The sequence below is a fragment of the Littorina saxatilis genome, linkage group LG11 (genome assembly GCF_037325665.1).
Source record: "Littorina saxatilis isolate snail1 linkage group LG11, US_GU_Lsax_2.0, whole genome shotgun sequence".
Lineage (NCBI taxonomy): Eukaryota > Metazoa > Mollusca > Gastropoda > Littorinimorpha > Littorinidae > Littorina > Littorina saxatilis.
The window spans coordinates 4,862,546-4,885,967 of record NC_090255.1 but is presented as its reverse complement, the minus strand read 5'-3'; the positions used below and the strand labels follow the sequence as shown (position 1 = coordinate 4,885,967).

Below are 23,422 nucleotides of genomic sequence, written 5' to 3'. Positions count from 1 at the left end.
TTGAGAGGAGAGTGTGTGGCGAATGGTGCTGATCTTACGAAGCTCAAAATAAGCTGCTCTACAGACTAAAGATATATGTTTGTTAAGGGTCATGTCAGATAAAAGGGTGAATCCAAGGTTTCTAGCTGATGGTGAGAAAAGAATGTCGGTGTTGCCTATTTGAACAGAAACAGGTTGGGGAGAGGGAAATGTAGTGTTCTTCTTTTTGCACAGTAAGACTTCAGTCTTATCATCATTCAGCTTAAGTTTGTTATCGACCATCCAAGATTTAACATCAGTGATGCATGTCTGAATGGTCTGGATGGCGGAATGTGTCTCTGCAGGGGGACTGGGTTTATACAGCTGGGTGTCATCAGCAAAAGACTGATTTAAAACAGAATTGTTTTGAATCAGTGTGGAGAGGGGCTTAGTGTACATGATGAAAAGGATGGGACCGAGTACTGAACCTTGAGGAACGCCGAAAGAAAGTGGGGCTGGAGCAGACATCTGGCCATCGACAAGCACAGCCTGAGTCCTGCCAATGAGATAGGACTCACTGAAACCATGCTAGCGGTGGACCGGAGATGCCGTACAGAGTCTGAAGTCTATGGAGAAGCGCAACATGGTCAATCGTGTCGAAGGCTGCAGAAAGGTCAAGTAGGGTAAGCACTGACACATCACTACCATCCAGAGCAGACAGAATGTCACTTAATTTAAGTAGGGCTGTTTCAGTACAGTGAGAAGGGCGATAAGCGGACTGAGTGTTTGACCGCATAGTTTGTTGTATGTTTCAGCAGCTATGTTTGACCATAGAGTGTTATGTTTCAGCATCGTCGCGATATAACCTTCGTGGTTGAAAACGACGTTAAACACCAAATAAAGAAAGAAAGTATGTTTCAGCAGCTATGTTTGACCATAGTGTGTTGTGTTTCAGCAGCTTTGTTTGACCATAGTGTGTTGTGTTTCAGCAGCTATGTTTGACCATAGCGTGTTGTGTTTCAGCAGCTTTGTTTGACCATAGTGTGTTGTGTGTTTTAGCAGCTTTGTTTGACCATAGTGTGTTGTGTTTTAGCAGCTATGTTTGACCATAGTGTGTTGTGCGTTTCTGCAGCCGTTTGACCATTGTGTGTTTTAGCAGCTTTGTTTGAGCGGCCTAGTGTGTTGTGTTTCAGCAGCTATGTTTGACCATAGTGTGTTGTGGCAGCTTTGTTTGACCATAGAGTGTCGTTTTAGCAGCGTGTTTGAGCCTAGTGTGTTATAGCAGCTTTGTTTTGAGCCTAGTATGTTATAGCAGCTTTGTTTTGAGCCTAGGGTGTTATAGCAGCTTTGTTTTGAGCCAAGTGTGTAATGTGTTTCAGCAGCATGTTTGAGCCTAGTGCGTTGTGACTGCTAAAGGGAAAGCAGATTTGATGTGCACGAGAAAGTGACCTACCCAATGGGAGCCAGCTGCGGTGTTTGATAGAAATTTGTTGCGATTTGAACGAAACAAGCACCGCGGTTTGTTCTCACCCGTTTGGGCGACACCCACTTTCGGGTCGTGCCCCTCGGGCCAGGACGAGTAAGAGGGAACCGTTGCATGCTTCTGGAAGTTTCTTTGAGAATAGCATTTTTACATTTAGTCAAGTTTTGACTAAATGTTTTAACAGAGATGGGGGAATCGAGACGAGGGTCGTGGTGTATGTGTGTGTCTGTGTGTGTAGAGCGATTCAGAGTAAACTACTGGACCGATCTTTATGAAAATTTACATGAGAGTTTGTGGGTATGATATCCCCAGATGTTTTTTCATTTTTTGGATAAATGTCTTTGATGACGTCAGATCCGGCTTTTTGTAAAGGTTGAGGTGGCACTGTCACACCCTCATTTTTCAATCAAATTGATTGAAATTTTGGCCAAGCAATCTTCGACGAAGGCCGGACTTTGGTATTGCATTTCAGCGTGGAGGCTTAAAAATTAATTAATGAATTTGGTCATTAAAAATCTGAAAATTGTAATTAAAATGCTTTTTTAATAAAATGATCCAAAATTATGTTCATCTTATTCTTCGTCATTTTCTGATTCCAAAAACATAAATATGTTATATTCGGATCAAAAACAAGCTCTAAATATTAAAAATATAAAAATTATGATTAAAATAAAATGTCCGAAATCGATTTAAAAACAATTTCATATTATTCCTTGTCGGTTCCCGATTCCAAAAACATATATAGATATATGTTTGGATTAAAAACACGCTCAGAAAGTGAAAACGAAGAGAGGTACAGAATGGCGTGCTATCCAGCTCAGCGAGACCATTATCACACTATTCTGGCTCGTCGATTTCACTGCCTTTGCCACAAGCGGTGGACTGACGAAACTATGAGTATGCGGTCTTGGTGAAAAAATGCAGTGCGTTCAATTTTATTCTGAGAGTTCGACAGCTTGACTAAATGTAGTAATTTTGCCTTACGCGACTTGTTTAGCTTGGCGTAACATTTCTTAAAACTTATCATGCTACGTTGGCAAGAGTTGGCAGCTCTGAACACTCTTTTGCATTTTGTTATGAACCGTTTCCACTAAAACTCCACTCACAAGTTACACACGCATTCTCTCATCACCACAAGCATTCTCTCATAACCACAAGCAAGCCCGCTCTCACACAATCAAACACTTCCAAAAGCATGAAGTACCGACACAAGCTTTATTGTGATAACATGTTTACTTTCCCTTCTTCGACTTGACTTTCCTGAGGTAGAAGTCGAGTTCTTTGCCTTCCAGGACGTAGCCGTCACAACGTCCGTGCTTGCCTGGTTTGGATGCGATCTTGGCTGAAACACACAACACACTATGGTCAGACACAGCTGCTGAAACGCACAACACACTGGCTCAAACAAAGCTACGGCTGGCTCAATCCGTGTTTCATATATTGAAATCACAAAATCAGCCGAAGTGGTGTGCCAAAAATATTTCATAACACCCAACATTCTTTCCCACAACCTCGTTCCACATCTTCCACATCTGCCAAGCCGCCCTTTGAAATAGGGCATAGTTTAAAAACAAATCTTGACCCAGGTAACCTGATCGATCTTTCCTAATGCTACTCAAATTTGTTCACTCCCCTCCACAGACAAACACGAAAACGAGTACAACATACAAAACTGCGAACTCAGTGGTACACCTGAGCGTATTAAAAATAGAGGAGACATCAGAAATTAAAAATGCATCACGACATCAGCCGAAAGATGGTGTAAAATTTGATCATCAATTGTCTCCAAACATATTTCACAACACATCTTTTCCAAAACGGGTTACAGCACCTCACTAACAAACCGTTGGCAGAACCTGTTTCATATTCACACACCCAGAACACACAACAAACTCCAAACTGCCTACTACTCTTTTCACATTTTCAACTGTTCCTGCTTCTGTTCTCCTTAAACATTACAAAAACCAAGCACACACTCGCTAAATAAAAAATAAAATCATAAAGTTTCCCCCCACTTTCACTACTTTGACTTTACAAGATACCATTTACCACTACAATCAAGAGAAAACTTTGGCTGGAAGATGCTACCCCTCTAAACACCCATTTTCCCACATGTTCTGTTCAATACCTCTATTTTCATTTTAAGACCCTCCTTTTCAAGACATAATTTTCTCAGATTTTTGGAGGCCCCAGAATGACTTTTTTTTAAATATTAATAAACATTGACTTTGGGGAAATGCTCATTAGGTGATTGTATTACCACGCGTTGACTGCATGTAATGGTTATTGCATACTTCTAATTAATGCACTTCCGTTTTCAAGCAAACAAAAGCCTACAGCGGTTGAAGTTGACACAGTCAGGGTAACTATGACATGGATCACTGGACTTTGTCCTCATTGACCTTGAATAATCATCATCCTGTGTCAACTTATGTGATCAATACGTCACAAGGACAAAGAAACATTTCAACTTCACATCAGAACTTAATTTGACAAAAGCAGCCAAAAACCAGGAATAAGGAATCCATCACGAAATTAGTCAAAGTGGTGCTCCACAAATATTTCACAACACACAAACTTCTTTCACACAACCTCCTTCCAAATCTGCCAAGCCGCCCTTTATAACAAGGCATAGTTTAAAAACAAATCTTGACCCAGGTGGTGATCGATCTTTACTTATGCTACTCCAATAACTTATTTTCACTCCCCATCCTTAAACAAGAGCAAACGCTCGATCGAGTCACTTTCGCAGTTCTGAATATTATATGAGGCATCAGATGGACAGGAAGAAATTGCTATTCACAACACAATGAGTCACGTTCACATAAAATTTGAGCCCGGTCACTTTTATAGTTTCCGAGAAAAGCCCAACGTTAAGTTGTGTGTTGCCGAACAGAAAAGGCTAGTTATCTCCCTTGTTTTTCTGATAACGTTCGTAAAAGGCTACAGATGTAAATACTTTGATGTAAAGAATAATCCTACAAAGTTTCAATCACATCCGATGAACTTTGTCAAAGATATAAAATGTCTAATTTTTCCTTTGACGCTGACCTGTGACCTTGAAAAAGGTCAAAGGTCAACAAAACCATCGTTAAAGTGTAGAGGTCATTGGAGGTCACGACTAAACAAAATATGAGCCCGATCGCTTTGATAGTTTCCGAGAAAAGTCCAACGTTAAGGTGGTGTCTACGGACGGACGGCCGGCCAGACTAACACTGACCGATTACATAGTCACTTTTTCTCAAGTGACTCAACAAAAACGAGTGCAACATACAAAACTGCAAACAAAGTGTACACGTACCTGAGCGTATTAAAAAAAAAATAGGAGACATCAGAAATATAAAATGCATCACGACATCAGCCGAAAGATGGTGTAAAATTTGATCATCAATTGTCTCCAAACATATTTCACTACACAACAAATCTTTTCCAAAACCGGTCACAGAACCTCACTAACAAACAGTTTGCAGAAGGTGTCTCGTAATCACACACCCAGAATACACAACAAACTCCCAACTGCCTATTTCTTTGTTCGCATTTTTAACTCTTCCTGATTCAGTACTCCTTAAATATTTTACACTTGCTTAACACAACCAAATCAGAAAAAAGTCCATACATGTACTTTCACTACTCCTACTTCACAGATGCCTTTCACCACTACAATAGAAAACAAGAAGGGCAAAGCCCATATGACTCACATGCTTGACCTTGACCTTTACAGCAATGACATCATACACTAAGAACTGCTTTACACATTTTTCCTACCAACAAGGTCAAGGTCATCCAAGGTCATGCAACACAAAGCTGTTAATTCAAGACATAGGAAGTACAATGGTGCTTATTGGCTCTTTCTACCATGAGATATGGTTACTTTTAGTGGTTCACTACCTTATTTTGGTCACATTTCATAAGGGTCAAAGTGACCTTGACCTTGATCATATGTGACCAAATGTGTCTCATGATGAAAGCATAACATGTGCCCCACATAATTTTTAAGTTTGAAACAGTTATCTTCCATAGTTCAGGGTCAAGGTCACTTCAAAATATGTATACAATCCAACTTTGAAGAGCTCCTGTGACCTTGACCTTGAAGCAAGGTAAACCAAACTGGTATCAAAAGATGGGGCTTACTTTGCCCTATATATCATATATAGGTGAGGTATTGAATCTCAAAAACTTCAGAGAAAATGTGAAAAATGTGAAAAATAGCTGTTTTTTAGGCAACATTTATGGCCCCTGCGACCTTGACCTTGAAGCAAGGTCAAGATGCTATGTATGTTTTTTGGGGCCTTGTCATCATACACCATCTTGCCAAATTTGGTACTGATAGACTGAATAGTGTCCAAGAAATATCCAACGTTAAAGTTTTCCGGACGGACGGACGGACGACTCGGGTGAGTACATAGACTCACTTTTGCTTCGCATGTGAGTCAAAAACCCTTGTTAGACCATTCGTTTGAAGACTTCCCCCTAAAAAAACGAACTTTCCCAGATGTTCTGTTCAACACCACCGTAAACTCACCATTCCAAGATCTCATTCTCTTTTTGGAGGTCCCACAATTACTTTTTTTTAAGCTTTTGGGAAATGCCCAATGGTTGATGTTATCACAATGGTTGATGTTATCACAATGGTTGATGTTATCACAATGGTTGATGTTATCACAACGCATCGACTGCATGTTATGATGGTTGACCACTTCTAATTAACACACTTCTTGTTTCAAGCAATCAAAAAGCCTCCAGCAATGCAGAAAAGGCCAGAGGTCAATGAATCATGCATTATATGACCTTGAGGTTGACACAGTCAGGGTAACTATGACATGGATCACTGGACTTTGTCCTCATCGACCTTGAATAATCATCATCCTGTGTCAACCTGCGTGATCAATACCGCCACAAGGACAAACAATATATCAACTTCACATCAGAGACAACCAGAATAAGGAATCCATCACGAAATCAGCCAAGTGGTGTGACAGAAATATTTCACAACACACAAACCTCGTTCCAATAACCTTGTTCCACATCTGACAAGATGTTCTTCATAACAATATAAGTTCTTTAAACAAATCTTTACCTAAGAAACCCGATCGACGTTTCTTTATGCTACTCGAATACTCTCCCCCCCTCCCCTCCCCCCCCCCCCAACAATCACAAAAAACGAGTGCAACATATAACAGGTGAGAAACTGGACTCGAACACAAGAGCATTAAAAAAAAAAAGTTTTGGATCATCTACCTACTGACTTTATTTTTGTTTTGGGCAATGCTAATTGCTACTGTGACAATTGTGTGTGTGCGTGCATGTATGTGTGTGTGGGGGATTGTCAGTATGTCAGGCTACTGAATGACAGGTATGTGTGGGGGATTGTCAGTATGTCAGGCTACTGAATGACAGGTATGTGTGTGTGGGGGATTGTCAGTATGGCAGGCTACTGAATGACAGGCATAACGACCAAGCAGCTCATTGCCAACTACCCCGAAAGAATCTATGTGAACGGAATGGTGTCAAGTTGACACAGTCAGGGTAACTATGACATGGATCACTGGACTTTGTCCTCATTGACCTTGAATAATCATCATCCTGTGTCAACCTATGTGATCAATACGTCACAAGGACAAAGAAACATTTCAACTTCACATCAGAAATTATAATTTGACAAAGGCAGCCGAGACGTCAAGAACAAGGAATCCATCACAAAATCAGCCAAAGTGGTCCAACAAAAATTTATCACAGCACACAAACTTTTTTCCCACAACCTCCTTCCAGATCTGACAAGACGCCCTTGATAATAATATTAAGGCATAGTTCTATAAAAAAAAAATCTTTACCTAAGTAACCCGATCAACGTTTCTTTATGCTACTCAAATACCCCCCCCCCCCCCCCCCCCCACACACAAAAACGAGTGTAACATATGACAGGTACACCTGAGGGAATAAAAATAAAGAAGTTTTGGATCACCTACCGACTTACTTTATCTTTGGTTTCGGCAATGCTAATTGTTACTGTGACAATTGTGAGTGTGCGTGCATGTATGTGTGTCGGGGGGTTGTCAGTATGTCGGGCTAATGAATGACAGGTATTACGACGAAACAGCTCTTTACCAAATCCCCCAAAAGAATATGTGTTGAAGTTGACACAGTCAGGGTAACTATGACATTGATCATCGGACTTTGTCCTCATTGACCTTGAATAATCATCATCCTGTGTCAACATACTTCACTAATATGTCACAAGGACAAAGAAACATTTCAACTTCACATCAGAACGTTATAATTTGACAAAAGCAGCCGAGACGTCCAGAATTTGTTTGTTTTGCTTAACACCCAGCCGACCACGAAGGTGCTGCTTTGACATCCAGAAGAAGAAATCCATCACGAAATCAGCCGAAGTGGTGTGACAAAAATATTTCACAACACACAAATTGCTTTCCCATCTGTCAAGCAGCCCTTTTATATAAGCCATAGTTTAGACAGAACTATTTGCCTAGGTAACCAGATCTATCCTTATGATACCCGAAATAACCCCCCACCCCCCGCAAATAAAAACCAACACTAAAACAAGCACAACATATGACGACAGATGATACCCCGAGCATATAAAAAAATGTTTTTGATCACCTACCTACTTACTTTTTCTTTGGTTTGGGTGATGCTAATTGCTACTGTTAAAAAAAAACAAAAAAACGGGACGGTGTTGAAGTTGACACAGTCAGGGTAACTATGACATTGATCATCAGACCTTGTCCTCATTGACCTTGAATAATCATCATCCTGTGTCATGATCAACACAATGTCCACACCATTATTTCTTGATAGCTAAATGCTAGAGGCAAACAAAGGCAAGAAAAGGACTCGCAATTGAAGGCACTTAAAATTTGAAAGTATGTTCAGTTCTGTTTACCTGCGTATTCAGTCATAAAACAGCCTGAACATAGCAAATCATAAACATTTAAGCTCCCATCACCCATGTTGGATTTAATTAGCTCCACAGCACCTTTAAAAAACATTCTGCCCAACCGACAGGTTTTCCGCAGCAAAGAAACAAGAAACTGCTTTGACCTCAACCTCCTTTAGCAACGTCTAGCCCTTACGAACAGTGAGCAGTCAGGGTAACTATGACAAATGTCACTGACTGAAATCAGCCATCACTGAATAAACTATCATCACTCTGCTCATTACCTTGTACGACGGAACACACACTGAGACGAAACGACCCACATGCAACTCTTCAACAAGACTAGAAACACCAAACACTCGCAATGCAGTACACAAATGAATTAAAAATAAGATCTGTAATACATACCGAGCTACGCAATTCCTGTGAGGGTACCTACACAATCTTTGTCATTGTCAGAAAATTGCAACAATTGTAACTTTTCTTACAGAGAAACTCCCCTTTACAGACAAGACCTTGCGTTTTCACATTGTTCTGTTCAAAACCTTAATTTACACCCACTTTATGACCCCCTCCTCGTAGAATGCTGAAGAAGAAGACACCTCCCTTAAAAAAAAAAACCTTTTTCAGATTGTGTCATCTAAAAAGGGGATTTCCACTCTACCAGCATCACGATTGTTCTGAACGACAGCAGACACAAGCCACTAGGCAGACAAAGGCATGGGAGCCTACCAAGGACATCACGATTGTTCTGAACGGCAGCAGACACAAGCCACTAGGCAGACAAAGGCATGGGAGCCTACCAAGGACACCACGATTGTTCTGAACGAAAGCAGACACAAGCCACTAGGCAGACAAAGGCATGGGAGCTTACCAAGGACACCACGATGTGCTCTGAACGACAGCAGACACAAGCCACTAGGCAGACAAAGGCATGGGAGCTTACCAAGGACACCACGATGTGCTCTGAACGACAGCAGACACAAGCCACTAGGCAGACAAAGGCATGGGAGCTTACCAAGGACACCACGATGTGCTCTGAACGACAGCAGACACAAGCCACTAGCCAGACAAAGGCATGGGAGCTTACCAAGGACACCACGATGTGCTCTGAACGACAGCAGACACAAGCCACTAATCAGACAAAGGCAAGGGAGCTTACCAAGGACACCACGATGTGCTCTGAACGACAGCAGACACAAGCCACTAGGCAGACAAAGGCATGGGAGCTTACCAAGGACACCACGATGTGCTCTGAACGACAGCAGACACAAGCCACTAGGCAGACAAAGGCATGGGAGCTTACCAAGGACACCACGATGTGCTCTGAACGACAGCAGACACAAGCCACTAGGCAGACAAAGGCAAGGGAGCTTACCCAGGACATGACGGTGCGCTCTGAACGACAGCAGACACAAGCCACTAGGCAGACAAAGGCATGGGAGCTTACCGAGGACACCACGATGTGCTCTGAACGACAGCAGACACAAGCCACTAGCCAGACAAAGGCATGGGAGCTTACCCAGGACACCACGATGTGCTCTGAACGACAGCAGACACAAGCCACCAGGCAGACAAAGGCATGGGAGCTTACCAAGGACACCACGATGCGCTCTGAACGACAGCAGACACAAGCCACTAGGCAGACAAAGGCAAGGGAGCTTACCCAGGACACAACAACAGACACAAGCCAGCAGGTAGACGCAATGAAGGGGGAATAGTCACAACTTAACACAGTGGAAGTGATGTCAAATACTGAGAGAAGAGTAACAGTTTGAGATTCACTCAGTGGGACGGTGAACATGAAACAGGACCATAGCGGTTATTGCCAGTGAGGGAGCTTACCGAGGACACGACCGGCAGACATCTGTTCCTCCAGGGGAGTCTCGACCTTGGCGACCTTCTTCCTGGCCTCGTACTTCTTCATCAACTTCTTAGACCTCACTTTGTTGATTGCTGCCTCGTCATCCGCACTCTGCAACCACACATTACACATGCTGTACATTCACAATCTTTTAGGGACATTAAAGTTTTTCCTGAAAATATCAAGGGAATCATGGGACAGCACTGCAATTTTGTAATCATGATTTATTAAATTTTTTAAAAATGAGCAAGAAGACATCAGAAATTTGGAATACATCACGACATCAGCCGAAAGATGGTGTAAAATTTGATCATCCTTTGCCTCCATATACATTTCACAGCACCTCACTAACAGAACTTTTTGCACAACTTGCTTTATGTTCACACACCCAGAATACACAACAAGCCCCAAACTGCCAACTACTCTTTTCAAATGTTTAACTGTTCATGCTTCTTTAATCCTTAAATAAAACAGACCAAACCCACACTCGCAATACACAACGAAAACAGAAAACGTTTTCCAAACTTTCACAAATCCTACTTTATAAATACCTTCACTGCTAAATGAGCACCCCCTTTCAGCCCGTGCTTGTGACGACTCCCTCCATTTTAAGACCCCATTCTCTTGGACGTTCTATTCTTAACCTCTGGAATGTTACCCCCATTTCAGAGTCGACTCCTCCTTTTACTTTATTTTGTCAGATTTTTGGAGGTCTTAAACTAGGGCTTCCAATGATACAGGTAAGTAATGCATTAGCTGAGAAAGTTTTTCCATGAAAATGTGAAAGGAACCAAGGGGCAGTACTCGGCTAGTACCCACAGGGTGAAGCTCAAAACGTTGAAACAATTTTTTTTTTTTTGACATTTGTTTTATCACAACATTCAGACAGAAAATTTTAATTTATCCACACAAAAAATATATAGCAGAGGAGACATCAGAAATAAAAAATGCATCACGACATCAGCCGAAAGATGGTGTAAAATTTGATCATCACCTGTCTCCAAACATACTTCACAACATCTTTTCCAAAACCGACCACAGCACCTCACTTACACTATTTGTTGCAGAAATGTTTTCCCAACCATCAACACTCCTACTTCACACAGGGATGGGAATTGAAAAAAAGGCTGAACATTTGTAAGTAATACCAAAGTCGACGACGCAAAAGGGGGTTCCGGGGTCATGCTCCCCCGGAAATTTGTTCCTCCAAAGAACCCAAATAGTGCAATTTGGTGTCATCTTAGCTCCAAGTTTGCCATTAAATCGAAAATTTTTAATTAAATTTTCATTTGATTAATATACTTACCCGAGTCACATATTTAGCATTGACGCAGTCGAGATGCTAGGTAGACTGAAAAAACGCTATCCCGTCTATAGTATAAGGGAAGCAACCCAAGCAAAAAAGTAGCAAGCTTGCTACCCTGGGTTGCCTCCCGTAGCGTGCATCACGCCACAGCTCTCGTACCCAATACGAGACACCCTCATTCGACTTCTAGAATACAAAGAAACTAAAAGCGGGGAAGGTGGGAGGGAATTACCTATGTGACTCGGGTAAGTATATTAATCAAATGAAAATTTAATTAAAAATTTTCGATTAAATTACATATTCTTACTCCGAGTCACATATTTAGCAGATAACTCCAACAAGGTGGTGGGTAAGATCAAAAAGTTCAAACTCACTCTAAAGTTCTGGAGAGACAAAAGCCAGCTGCCGCCAAGGAAGGAATAGGCCGAGACCCATCCTGACAGAGGGCAGCAATGTCTGCAGAACCTGATAAGACAAAATCCTAGCGCCAGAAGCTGTGCGCAGGACATCATCCAAACCCCATAGGCAAAAAAGGCCAAGGAGGAGGCCCAGGCCCTGGAAATGGGCTCGGGCCGATCCGAGGGAAAGATAGCATAAGCTATGACAAGGCGGAGGGCAAGAAAATCCCTTGCCAAGAAACTGGCCCACTGCCAAAAGTCAGGAAAGGATCCCGTGAGAAAGCAACCACTGACTCACTCTAAACCCTTGCCAGGAACTGGCCCACTGCCAAAGGACAGAAACGGACCGAGAACCACCCTGATTGACAGCCGAGATGTCTCTCAGGCAAGAAATGCGAAAGACGACCTCAGAGAGCCAGTAAGCTGTGCCCAGCACTTCTTCCAATCTTCTGAACCGTAAAACAGTCCGGAAAAGGACCCCAGTCTTGGATAAACCCGACCAAGTAGAGGGAAGGACAAGCTGCCCCCCCCCCCCCTTAAATGGAAGGAAATGCTAATGGCCTGGAAAAGATCCGTGCGTAAGGTTGCCGGCTAAGCCCTGAAAAGGACCGACCCTCACGGAGACCATAAGGCAACCATGCCAAAGTAAGAAAACTTTGGGATGGAGTGAGGCCCAAAAGGCCGTTGAGAGAACAGTCAGCTCCGGAAGAGTGACCAAACTCCAAACCGGAAAGAGAGAGACGCCTGAGTATCAAGTACCAGGGTCCAACTCAATGAGCAAAACTCAAGGGAGACGGTCACCGGTCGTCCCCTGCCCATCCCTGCGAAAGCAGAGAGAGGGGTAAAAAAGGGGACGAAGCGACCTAAGGTAGTGCATAAGCACCGCAAATGCGGACCCGCAGAGCGAACCAGCCGTCAGCCTCCCGAGACCAGAGTTCTCAGTAATAGTCATAGTTGCAAGTGAAAAAGGGGTGACCAGGCCGGAAGCCCACCCCAGCAGAAATCGTCCCAACTCACATCATGCAAGCATGATGGAGAAGAGGAAGAGACGAAATCCGCAGTCACAGGAACCAATTGCCAAAGTCGCAACACGACAGGCAGGAGACTATAACACAGGCTAAGGCCGAGAGCCTTGCTGCCCGTAGGCCGGCCATTGCACCAAAGTACTCAAAGTACACAGGCACAGTAAGAAACCAAAAGTTTCGGCCGCCGAAAAAGATGCTGGCCTAGAGGCCGGCACCGAGAAAACTGGAACATTAGCTAGACCTCTGCCCAAAAAGGGGAGGAGTAGCCAAAAAACCTGAGAAAAAGTGACAAGCCAAGAATGACTTCTCAAACATGCAATGCCCAGACAATGCACCCTCAGGAAAATCTGAATGTTACTTCCGAGGCCAACTCAAGTGAACCTTAAGTTTGGACGAAACACCAGAACGCGTCTGATCGCTAGAGAAAGACAAAGTCAGACTCGGCGAAAGACAAACCTGGACCGAGTCCAGAAGCTCGTGGCAAGAGAAAACGGGGAAGCCCAAAGGCAGAAACCCCCTTTTAAACGGAAATCGACCTCTCAGCACCCATACGCTGGGAAAGAGAAAGAATGTCGAAGCCCGAAGCCACAAGCACAAGGAAAGCAACAACCACCACCTCCAACGGATGAAATGGCTGTTGCTCCTGCCGAGGCTAACACCCCGAAGCCCTAAGGCCGGCTGTTGTTTCAAAAACCCAGCGTGCCTATGACGGCTGTGAAAGAAACAATCTCACCTGAGCTGAGGACGTAGGCCGCTTAGGCTGAGTCCGCTTAGGTATAGCCTGCTTAGGAGCGGCCTGCTTTTGCTGCTTTCAAATTGAAGCTCAAAAGAAGGGAACCGCTGTTCTCTGTTGGTCTCAATCCCCTGCTTCTGGCATGAGAGGCCAGGCTGCCGGAGAGAGACCGTCCACCAAGGATGACGAACTGAGAATGTTCCTTGTCGACTCCTCAGAAAACCGGGAGTGGGCAAGAAACAAGTCCCTTCCGCACGAGACCGCATGGGAATAGTGCAGAGAGGACAGCCTCATCTGTGCCTCGTTCACCCTTGTAAGTGTGGAGAGGAGTGAGACACTTCCTCCGCGTCCTGCCCTTTACTAAGGGGAAAGGGCGCCAAGGAATCTGCCAGAGCGCAAGGAAGCGCCCGCAGGAGAGCCTCGGAAATGGAACTGAGTTCCGAAAGTTGTCAGTCCCCTTCCTCAGAGAATAGGAGATTCTGCCCATAGAACGGCAGAACCGAATCCTTCCTCAACGGCTTCGTAAGAAGCGAAGAAGTTCCGGCGTGACCGGAAACGGTGCACGCGGACGGGGAAAGGCCAACAGGCGGCGACGAGACGACCTTGGCCAAGGCAACTTCCTCTGGTCCGCTAAGGGCACGAAGGAGGAAGCCTGCGCAGGAGCGGCAAGGTATTCCGATGCCAGCTCCGAAGCAGAACCCTGAGGAACCAGCAACGAAACCGACGCCGGAGGCCACCCCCTGTCGAAGAGGGGGGGCTCGGCGAAAAGGCAAAAAGGCGAAAAGCTACTAAGGGCGATTCTTCAAACCAGAAGTAGCTGCTTCCTCTTTGCCAACCGAAGTCCTTCCTGTTGGCAATCGATTGTGCTCATTCCCTAACTGAGAGGAGGATGAGAGGGACCAAAAACCAAGGAAAGTGGGAGAGAGGAGCTAGCGGCCACCACCTGAGTGTGTGGATGCTGCTGTCCCAACAGAGGCAAGAAGCCTGTATGCCCATAGGGCAAGCCTTGTTCGAAATTCACCGGCGACCAAACGGAAGCAGCGGGAACTGAACCGGAAAATCCGGGAGGAGCCGGAAGTGCGGCAGCAACAGCAGCGCTATGCCAGAGCTGGTGCTGAGCCACCTACGAGCTGAAGCTCGGAACCCAAAGGTAGGCCGTAGGCCAGAACCGGAAGTGACAGTAACCTGTGCACTACCCGCTTGACCTACCCTCCTGCCAAGGCCGGAAGCGAAGCTGCCGGAAATGGCTGCCGTGCAAAGGGCAAAGCTCAAACCGGAAAGGGCCATGGGCTGCCCACACACCGATGAACTAACATTTCCAGCCGGAGCCGGAAGAGAAGCTGTCGCGGACGACTGCTTACGTATAGCGCAGCTCAAGCCGGATGGGATCATTATTTGTCCACGTTCCAACGAGGCACTACTTCCGTGAACCGGAAGTGCCGCTGTCGCGTACGACTGCCGACGTAAGGCAAGGCTCAAACCGGACGTGACAGTAGCCTGTGCACTAGCCAGTGACCCTACACTTCCGGTCGGAACCGGAAGAACAGCTGTCGCGGGCGACCGCTGTCATAGGACAAGGCTCGAACCAGACGTGACAGTAGTCTGTGCACTAGCAAGTGAACCTCTACTTCCGGCCGGAGCTGGAAGCGGCTGCCGCGAACGACTGCTGACGTAAATTCGGAAGCTGGCCAGAGCCGCCGAAGGCAGCTGCTCCTCGTACACGGACCCGAAGTCCGAAACGCCACCTGAAGGGGACGGCTCATAGCCAAAAGAACCCGACAAATGACGCTGCGAGGGAAGGCCGTAAGCCGAACGCCCATCCTGTTGGCCATCGATGAAACTCTCACCCCTGACTAAGAGGAAGATGAGAGTCACCAACGACCGAAGGCAGCTGAAGAGAGGAGCTAGCGGCCACCACCGAAGTGGGTGGCTGCTGCTGTCCCAACAGAGGCAAAAAGCCTGTGTGCCCAGGAGAACCACCGTATTCGAAATTCACCGGCGACACAACGGAAGCAGCGGGAACCGAACCGGAAAAGCCGGGAGGAGCAGGGAGTGCAGACGCAACAGCAGAACTATGCCATAGCTGGTGCTGAGGAGTCTGCAAGCCACAACCCGGAAGCCCTAGGCCGGAACCGGAAGTGACAGATGACTGTGCACGACCCGTTAGACCTACATTTCCTGCCCAGGCAGGAAGAGCAGCTGCCGGAAACGGCTGCTGTAGCAGGGCAAGGCTCGAACCGGAAGGGACCATGGGCTGTCCGCGAACCAGTGAACCAACACTTCCTGCCGGAGCCGGAAGCGAAGCTGCCGCGGACGGCTGCTTACGTAATTCGTAGCTCAAACCGGCAGGGACCATGGTCTGTCCGCTGTCCAGTGAACCACTACTTCCGGCCGGAGCCGGAAGGGAAGCTGCCGCGGACGGCTGCTTACGTAATTCGTAGCTCAAACCGGCAGGGACCATGGTCTGTCCGCTGTCCAGTGAACCACTACTTCCGGCCGGAGCCGGAAGGGAAGCTGCCGCGGACGGCTGCTTACGTAATTCGTAGCTCAAACCGGCAGGGACCATGGTCTGTCCGCTGTCCAGTGAACCACTACTTCCGGCCGGAGCCGGAAGGGAAGCTGCCGCGGACGGCTGCTTACGTAATTCGTAGCTCAAACCGGCAGGGACCATGGTCTGTCCGCTGTCCAGTGAACCACTACTTCCGGCCGGAGCCGGAAGTGCAGCTGCCGCGGACGGCTGCTGCGAGCACATACCTTGTGACGACCGTATCCCAAAAGGGACCTGCTCAGGTGCACTCCCGCAAGCGGTAGCCACCGAGCGCCGGCCGAGAAGAGAAACGCCTCCCTGTTCACCGCCTCCAGCACCAACGCCGAAGCCAGCAGGCTGGACAGGTGATCCGGAAACAACAGGAACACAGGAAGCCAACGACCGAGGGTCGCACACCCCCGGGAGGGAGGCAGAGCTGGAAACAAGGTCCGTCCACGCCATCTCAAATTCTGGAAGCAAAGAGGACAAAAGGCTAGCCACAGACGTGGTAGCGGTAATGCCCGCCGCCCGCGAGCCAGACGAAGTTTCCTCCGGCGCCGAAATGGGCACCGAAAAAACGAAGTTAGTCTTCGGGTCAGAAACGTGAACCGTGGGGTTCCTAGCCGAAGAAGTAGAAGCCGAGGGCTTAGGTTTGCCAGGGCCTATGCCCTTACTCTCGGCCTTAGCTGCTCGCTTTTTTCTCACTATCAGACATGCTGTCACGCGAGAAAACAAACTACTGAAAATACACAAGTCTCTAGGACGTTAAAACTTCAGCAGAATAAACTAGCACAAAGTACAAGTTACAAGCAGGTAAAAGTGCTACTGGTCGACGCTAAAAGTCCGAGCACGGACCCAAACTAACCAGCAAAATACACCACGTGTAAGCGAAAAATGGCGACCAAAATGGCGGCCACAGCAACAAACTACCGAGCAAAATTCACAAGTCCGCGGACGAGAAAATTCTCAGCAGAATGGCAAAGCAAACAACAACAAAATGGAACAATCTCACCGCTAGAAACAGCTATGAGCAGACGGGGAGCCGAGGCTGGTGGGTGTCAAGCAGACAGCAAACAACAGCCTAGGAGCGAAATCAAGCACGACCTGTCTCTCTGGCTGAAAGATGTCGAATGAGGGTGTCTCGTATTGGGTACGAGAGCTGTGGCGTGATGCACGCTACGGGAGGCAACCCAGGGTAGCAAGCTTGCTACTTTTTTGCTTGGGTTGCTTCCCTTATACTATAGACGGGATAGCGTTTTTTCAGTCTACCTAGCATCTCGACTGCGTCAATGCTAAATATGTGACTCGGAGTAAGAATATGTAATTTAATCGAAAATTGGAAGAACCATTTTTGCCTCCCCTATTTATTTTTTGGGCAGACACTTGCTTTTTCGGCGGAACAAAAACATTACAGCGGAAATGTGCCCTTCGGCGGACAATTCCCATGCTTGTTCACATTAGAACCCCCTTATACGGCCATTCCTTTGAAAACTCCCTCCCTTCAAACACACACTTTTCTCACATTTTCTGTTCATACCCTCTGAAAATTTACCTCCAGTTAAATATCCCACTTCATATTTTTAAATTATTTTTTTTTACAATTACAACCTAATTTTCTCGATGCTTGGGAGGTCTTAAAAAGGAGGGTTCCACAGGACACACACACCAACAGACAGGACACACACACCAACAGACAGGACACACACACCAACAGACAGACAAAACACACACACCAACACACACACCAACAGACAGACAAAACACACATCAACAGACAGGACACACACACCAACACAGACAAAACACACACACACCAACAGACAGGACACACACACCAACACAGACAAATCACACATCAACAGACAGGACACACACCAACACAGACAAATCACACACACCAACAGACAGGACACACATACCAAAAGACAGACAAAACACACAGATGCAACGTACCAGCTTGACGCCCTTCTTGCGTCCGAGCGGCGTGGCGTAGTGAGCCTCGTACCACTGCCTGAATGGCGTGGAGTCGATCTGCACGATGCACGACTTCACAAGGGTCTTTGTGCGCACCAGCTCGTTGTTGGAGGCGTTGTAGATCACGTCGATGATACGGGTCTTCCGCGTAACGCCTGCAACAAAACGTATCAACGTATCAGCCCAACATTTCTTTACGCGAATGCTCTTGCTTTCTAAGCTTGGGAAACGATTAGCAGTGGAGACATCAGGAATAAGGAATACATCACGACTTCAGCCGAAAGATGGTGTAAAGTTTGATCATCATTTGTCTCCACAAATATGTTTGCAATACTTAATCATAACCTGGCATCTGACTAGCAGACAAAAAACACAAAATTCATCAAGAACAGTTTCTCAGTAGATCGCTAAAAGTACCACAATTTAGACACGTTTAATGTCACACAGGTTGTCAGGTAAGTCAGGCTGTGAAAATTAAAATGACAGGTATAGCAACCAAACACCCCATGATCCAGTCGACGAATTCAGACACTAACTCCGTCTGGTTTGTATATGTTGTGGGAGAGTGGCATCTTCTTGCAAAACCTCTGCTAAACATCAGAGGGGACAATCACTAGCGTTCCTGGAGTTATATCTGAAAATCGTCTATTCCAAACACAGCTGAGGGGGTTCTAAACTTTAGGCACTTGTCACCTTCACTCAAACTGTCCTGGAACATTGATAGACATTACTCAGCTCGTGTCATCTGTGTCATTATCGAACAATATAATTTGCCACAGCCATTAGAAATAGAATGCCCTGTTCAAATGTCTAAAAAAATCTATTTCCATTGTTAGCTGCTGGGTGGAAATGATAAAATCAAACAAGAAAATCTTGCTTTTGCAAACTAAGTGCCGTCTCCAAAATAAATAATACGCATGAAGCATCTCAAATAGCATAAACGTTAACCCACACAGTGTCAGGCGGTTTAAAAAAAATAATACATCTAATTTGCTTTAAGCAGAAGAAGAAAAATTATGAACACTCCAAAGCAAAAACACCTTCACAGGCCTAAAACTAAATGCAAGGGTGGGACTGAAAATGTCAGGAATCCTGAACCTCAACCCAACACACACAAAGGGCCATCATCGAATCCGGATTTACGGCATATACCGGAAGAATCCCACCCATGGAAATGCTCACACAAACAGCTTGAATAAAAAGAGACATCAGTTGCAAAGTTTCCATCAGGCATCAGATGAAAGATGGTGTTGGGTTTGATCATCACTGTCTCTTCAAGCACAACAATCTACCTTTCCAGATCAGCATTTGCTGGTCCCACATGCACACACATCATGAACATTGAAAGATTTGTACAAGAGACACACACATCATGAACATTGAAAGATTTGTACAAGAGACACACACATCATGAACATTGACAGATTTGTACAAGAGACACACACATCATGAACATTGACAGATTTGTACAAGAGACAAACACATCATGAACATTGAAAGATTTGTACAAGAGACAAACACATCATGAACATTGAAAGATTTGTACAAGAGTCACTCACTCTCAGATCCCCAGGAGAAGTTTCCTTGATCCAGGCGGAGTGCTCTGTACTTCTTGTTGCCTCCCATGGTACGCACTGTGTGAATACGCTTGGGACCCAGCTGCAAATCAAACGAGAAAATGAGTAACAGCCTTCAATGAACAGATTTGTATTTGATAATTTCAAACACGCTAGATAAATATCTTTTGAAAAGTTGTTGATTGGTTTGCCTTCGTTGTTGTGGACAGATTTTGTATGGGACGAGCTGCCTACTTTTTAACAAAATCAACAGCTTGCTTGAACAACTTATATCGCCCTGGTTATGCTGAAATTAAATCAAATCAATCATGTGTTTTGTTTTAAGTACAAGAGTATGTCATTGCATCAACTTTGTGTATATCGAAAGCCTGCCCCTCTTTCTTACAATATAGGTTTTCCGGAATAAACTTTATTAGGATTCGTAAGTGTTGCGGAAGTCGCAGAACAATAACAAATGGTTGACCGGTTAAAACAAGCAATCATAGTCAATAACTGATCCGGAATAAACTTTATTAGGATTCTTAAGTGTTGCGGAAGTCGCAGAACAATAACAAATGGTTGACCGGTTAAAACCAGCAATCATAGCCAATAACTCATTTGTATGTGGATATCCTATTACTTTAAAAATATATATATACACTGAAGTTTATGCAGCAATGATCACTTGCCCCCAGTGATCACAGACATGCGTTTCCTGCAGCAATGATCACTTGCCCCCAGTGATCACAGACATGTGTTGCCTGGGGTCACGCAAGATTTTTGGAAACGCACGTGCACAGTGATCGTCATATCGAGCGAACACTACTTAACATTTGAGTCATTTATTGGCTGCGATTGCTGGTTTTAACTGGTTGACCAAGTGTTATTGTTTAACTCACAATCAGTCATGGGCATACGCAACTCTACCACAACGCTTGGAAATCCTTCAGCTATTTTCAACTATGACATCAGTGTCAGATATGATTGGATGCATGTGGTCGCTTAACCATGAAATCGACAAACCGCATGAAAGAAAAGCAGAAATTAACAAGTTTCAACGCTGCAGACTGGCTAAAATGCCAGACCGACCAAATTAGATTGAAGTCGTCAACTGAGACAACTAAACAAGAGTTCTTGTGGATCCTTTGTGTGCGGCATCCTACAGCCCCAACGACAACGAAAGTGCAATGTATGCTAAGAATACTTATGCAAAACCTACATCAACATCTACATCGTGCAACTATACTGACCTTGGTCATTGCTGGGGGCCTGCCGAGTTCGAACTTTCGCTTCTTCCTCAGCTGGGCCATACGGCCTCCAGTCTTCCTGCGCTTGTGCCATTTGTCGCGTGAGATACCTGCAACAACAATACTTTTGTCAAAATTGTGCAAAAACTGACGATAAATAAAAATATGGTCAAACAGTTCACGTTCCACTTGGTACCTAAAGTTCTACTTGACACTTTCTTCAGCGAACCACACACTTCGTACCGCTTCGTTCTAACTAACAGAAGTCAATGACACTTTTCCGTTGCAAGGCAGTGACATACGGGCCTGACAAGCATAGCGGCCAATAGCTAACTTTCAAAACGCAAAAGATATCGCAGACGACAACAACACTAACAACAGAAGTATCGCCGAACATGTTTCTCATAGCAAAACAACTAACATCTATCTACAGTCATTTACAAACACCCCGCATACAACAATCAACGCTTTAATCGGTACAAATAAACATACACAGATCAAAACAAATAAGTTGTGATAACAACTGAATGTATAAGATTGTAAGATGTTCATAGCTTACTGTCCTAAACTCAGATTTATTTCATAGCATCTCACATGCACTTACCCATTATGTTTCAGTATAGGGGAAAAGGAAGTAGGAAGGGGAGCATGCGCCTGAGTGTACTTCCGGGCAGAGAGATAAGCTGTCTTTTCACACAAATCCAATACGAATGACAGTTCAGTAACACCACTTTTCTCACAAGAGAACTGCTTATGATGGTGTGTCTTCCAAATATAAGTAAATCTGGTCTGATGTACGTTCGTTCGTGTGTAAACTTGTTTGTTTGCAGTGGAATACAAAACAGACTGTTTTCAGTGGAATACAAAACAGAGGAGTGAAAATTGATCATCAATTATTCCTGTGGAATCAAAACACGGTCAGTTGAATTATTGTCTTCATTATAAATGTGTAATATTCGCAGCAACAGGGAAAATCAGGGTCCATATAACAATTTTAAATATGTACACTATATGTTAGCAGAAGGGAAGGGATTTTAAAGAAGGATGTCAAACTCCACACAAAACCGCTACACAAACAAATAAACAATTAAAGTTACAAAAAAGAAAAAAAGAACAGCTAACAAACACACAAACAAACAACATTACAAATGAACAAACTTACAGACAAACAAACTTACAAACAAACAAACTTACAAAAAACAAACTGAAAAATGCAAAGAAACAATAAATCAGCAAGATCGAGCATTTAACCCTTAAATCAAGAAGACTCAGAGGCGACCTGATACAGACCTATACAATCTGTCAGGGTATTGATAATGTCAAAGTCGAGTCTTTTTTCAAGAAGTCTACCACTCGGATGAAACGAGGAAAAATACAGACAAAATCTTTATTGAATTTAGTAAAACTAATATCCGGAAGCATTCCTTTTCTAACAGAGTTGCACCATCATGGAACACACTGTCTGGTACGTGTTGTTAAAAATGCACAAACTATTAACACTTTCACAAATCTGCTGGACATACAAAAACTTATGACTGAGTCACTTTATTTGTACGATAATTAATATTGAGTAAATACGACTTTGAGCATGTTAATATGATTGACCTGCAACAAATTTGATAATGAGGTGGGACGCGAAAAAAGCCGTGAGGCTTATGGATACCAGTCCAGTCACTAACCACTACTACTACTACTAGTTTAAATAATGCACCTGACTTGCATCGGTATGTTCTTGCTTATGTTTGTATGAGCGAGCATACTGTGCATGCGTGTGTACTTGTGCATGTCTGTGCATGCATGACTGGGTACACTGCAAACGCTTAATTTTCTTTCAACTCTTTTTGTTGTTTTGCAGTTTCAGTATTGAATATTTGCTGTACATTAAAATAATGATTGACACACCAAGATCTCTGTCTTTGGTTGGAAAGAAAGATCTCTACAGTCCCAGGCCTTCAAATGTGTAGGTACCATGGAATATTGTGTCGATATTCAAAATGTATAGTTGTCAGGGGCGGATCACATCTTTTTAAAAGGGGGGGGTCCACATTTCATTTAGGGATAGCATGCCCCCCCCCCCCCCCCCAGAAATATTTTATAAAAACAAGGAAAATGGAGCAATCTGGTGCAATTTAAGCCAAGAAACAACCCCTAATACACCTTCCAAAAAGTTAATTTAGAAGACAAATTCGGATAAAAACAAGGAAAATTGACCGATCGGGTGCAACCTGAGGCAAAAAATTACCCAACTACTTTCTCAAACTGTCATTTAAGAAGACAAAGGCTGGCTCCTAGGGGGGTCCCCCAGAAAATGTTGATAAAAACAAGGAAAATGGAGCAATCTTCCGTTATTTTTCTTTATTTTCACATTTCTTTCTTAATTGTTTTAAACATTTTTTTAGGCTGGGGAGGGGTGGGGGGGGGGGGGGGGGGGGTTGGATCTGCAACTGGTTGTG

The 23,422-nt window shown here is 44.5% G+C and overlaps 1 protein-coding gene across 1 annotated transcript; it reads right to left on the bottom strand.

The window, feature by feature from the left end:
* Window positions 1–2,642: 2,642 nt before the first annotated feature.
* LOC138979457 (small ribosomal subunit protein eS8-like) lies at window positions 2,643–21,623 on the bottom strand. The gene is made up of 6 exons (XM_070352178.1): window positions 21,574–21,623; window positions 20,973–21,079; window positions 19,726–19,825; window positions 18,146–18,321; window positions 10,185–10,314; window positions 2,643–2,783 (listed from the first exon to the last, which is right to left on the bottom strand). Exons 1-6 carry the CDS (start codon window positions 21,575–21,577, stop codon window positions 2,674–2,676), a joined length of 627 nt encoding a protein of 208 aa, XP_070208279.1. The 5' UTR covers window positions 21,578–21,623; the 3' UTR covers window positions 2,643–2,673.
* Between the last annotated feature and the right edge of the window lie 1,799 nt (window positions 21,624–23,422).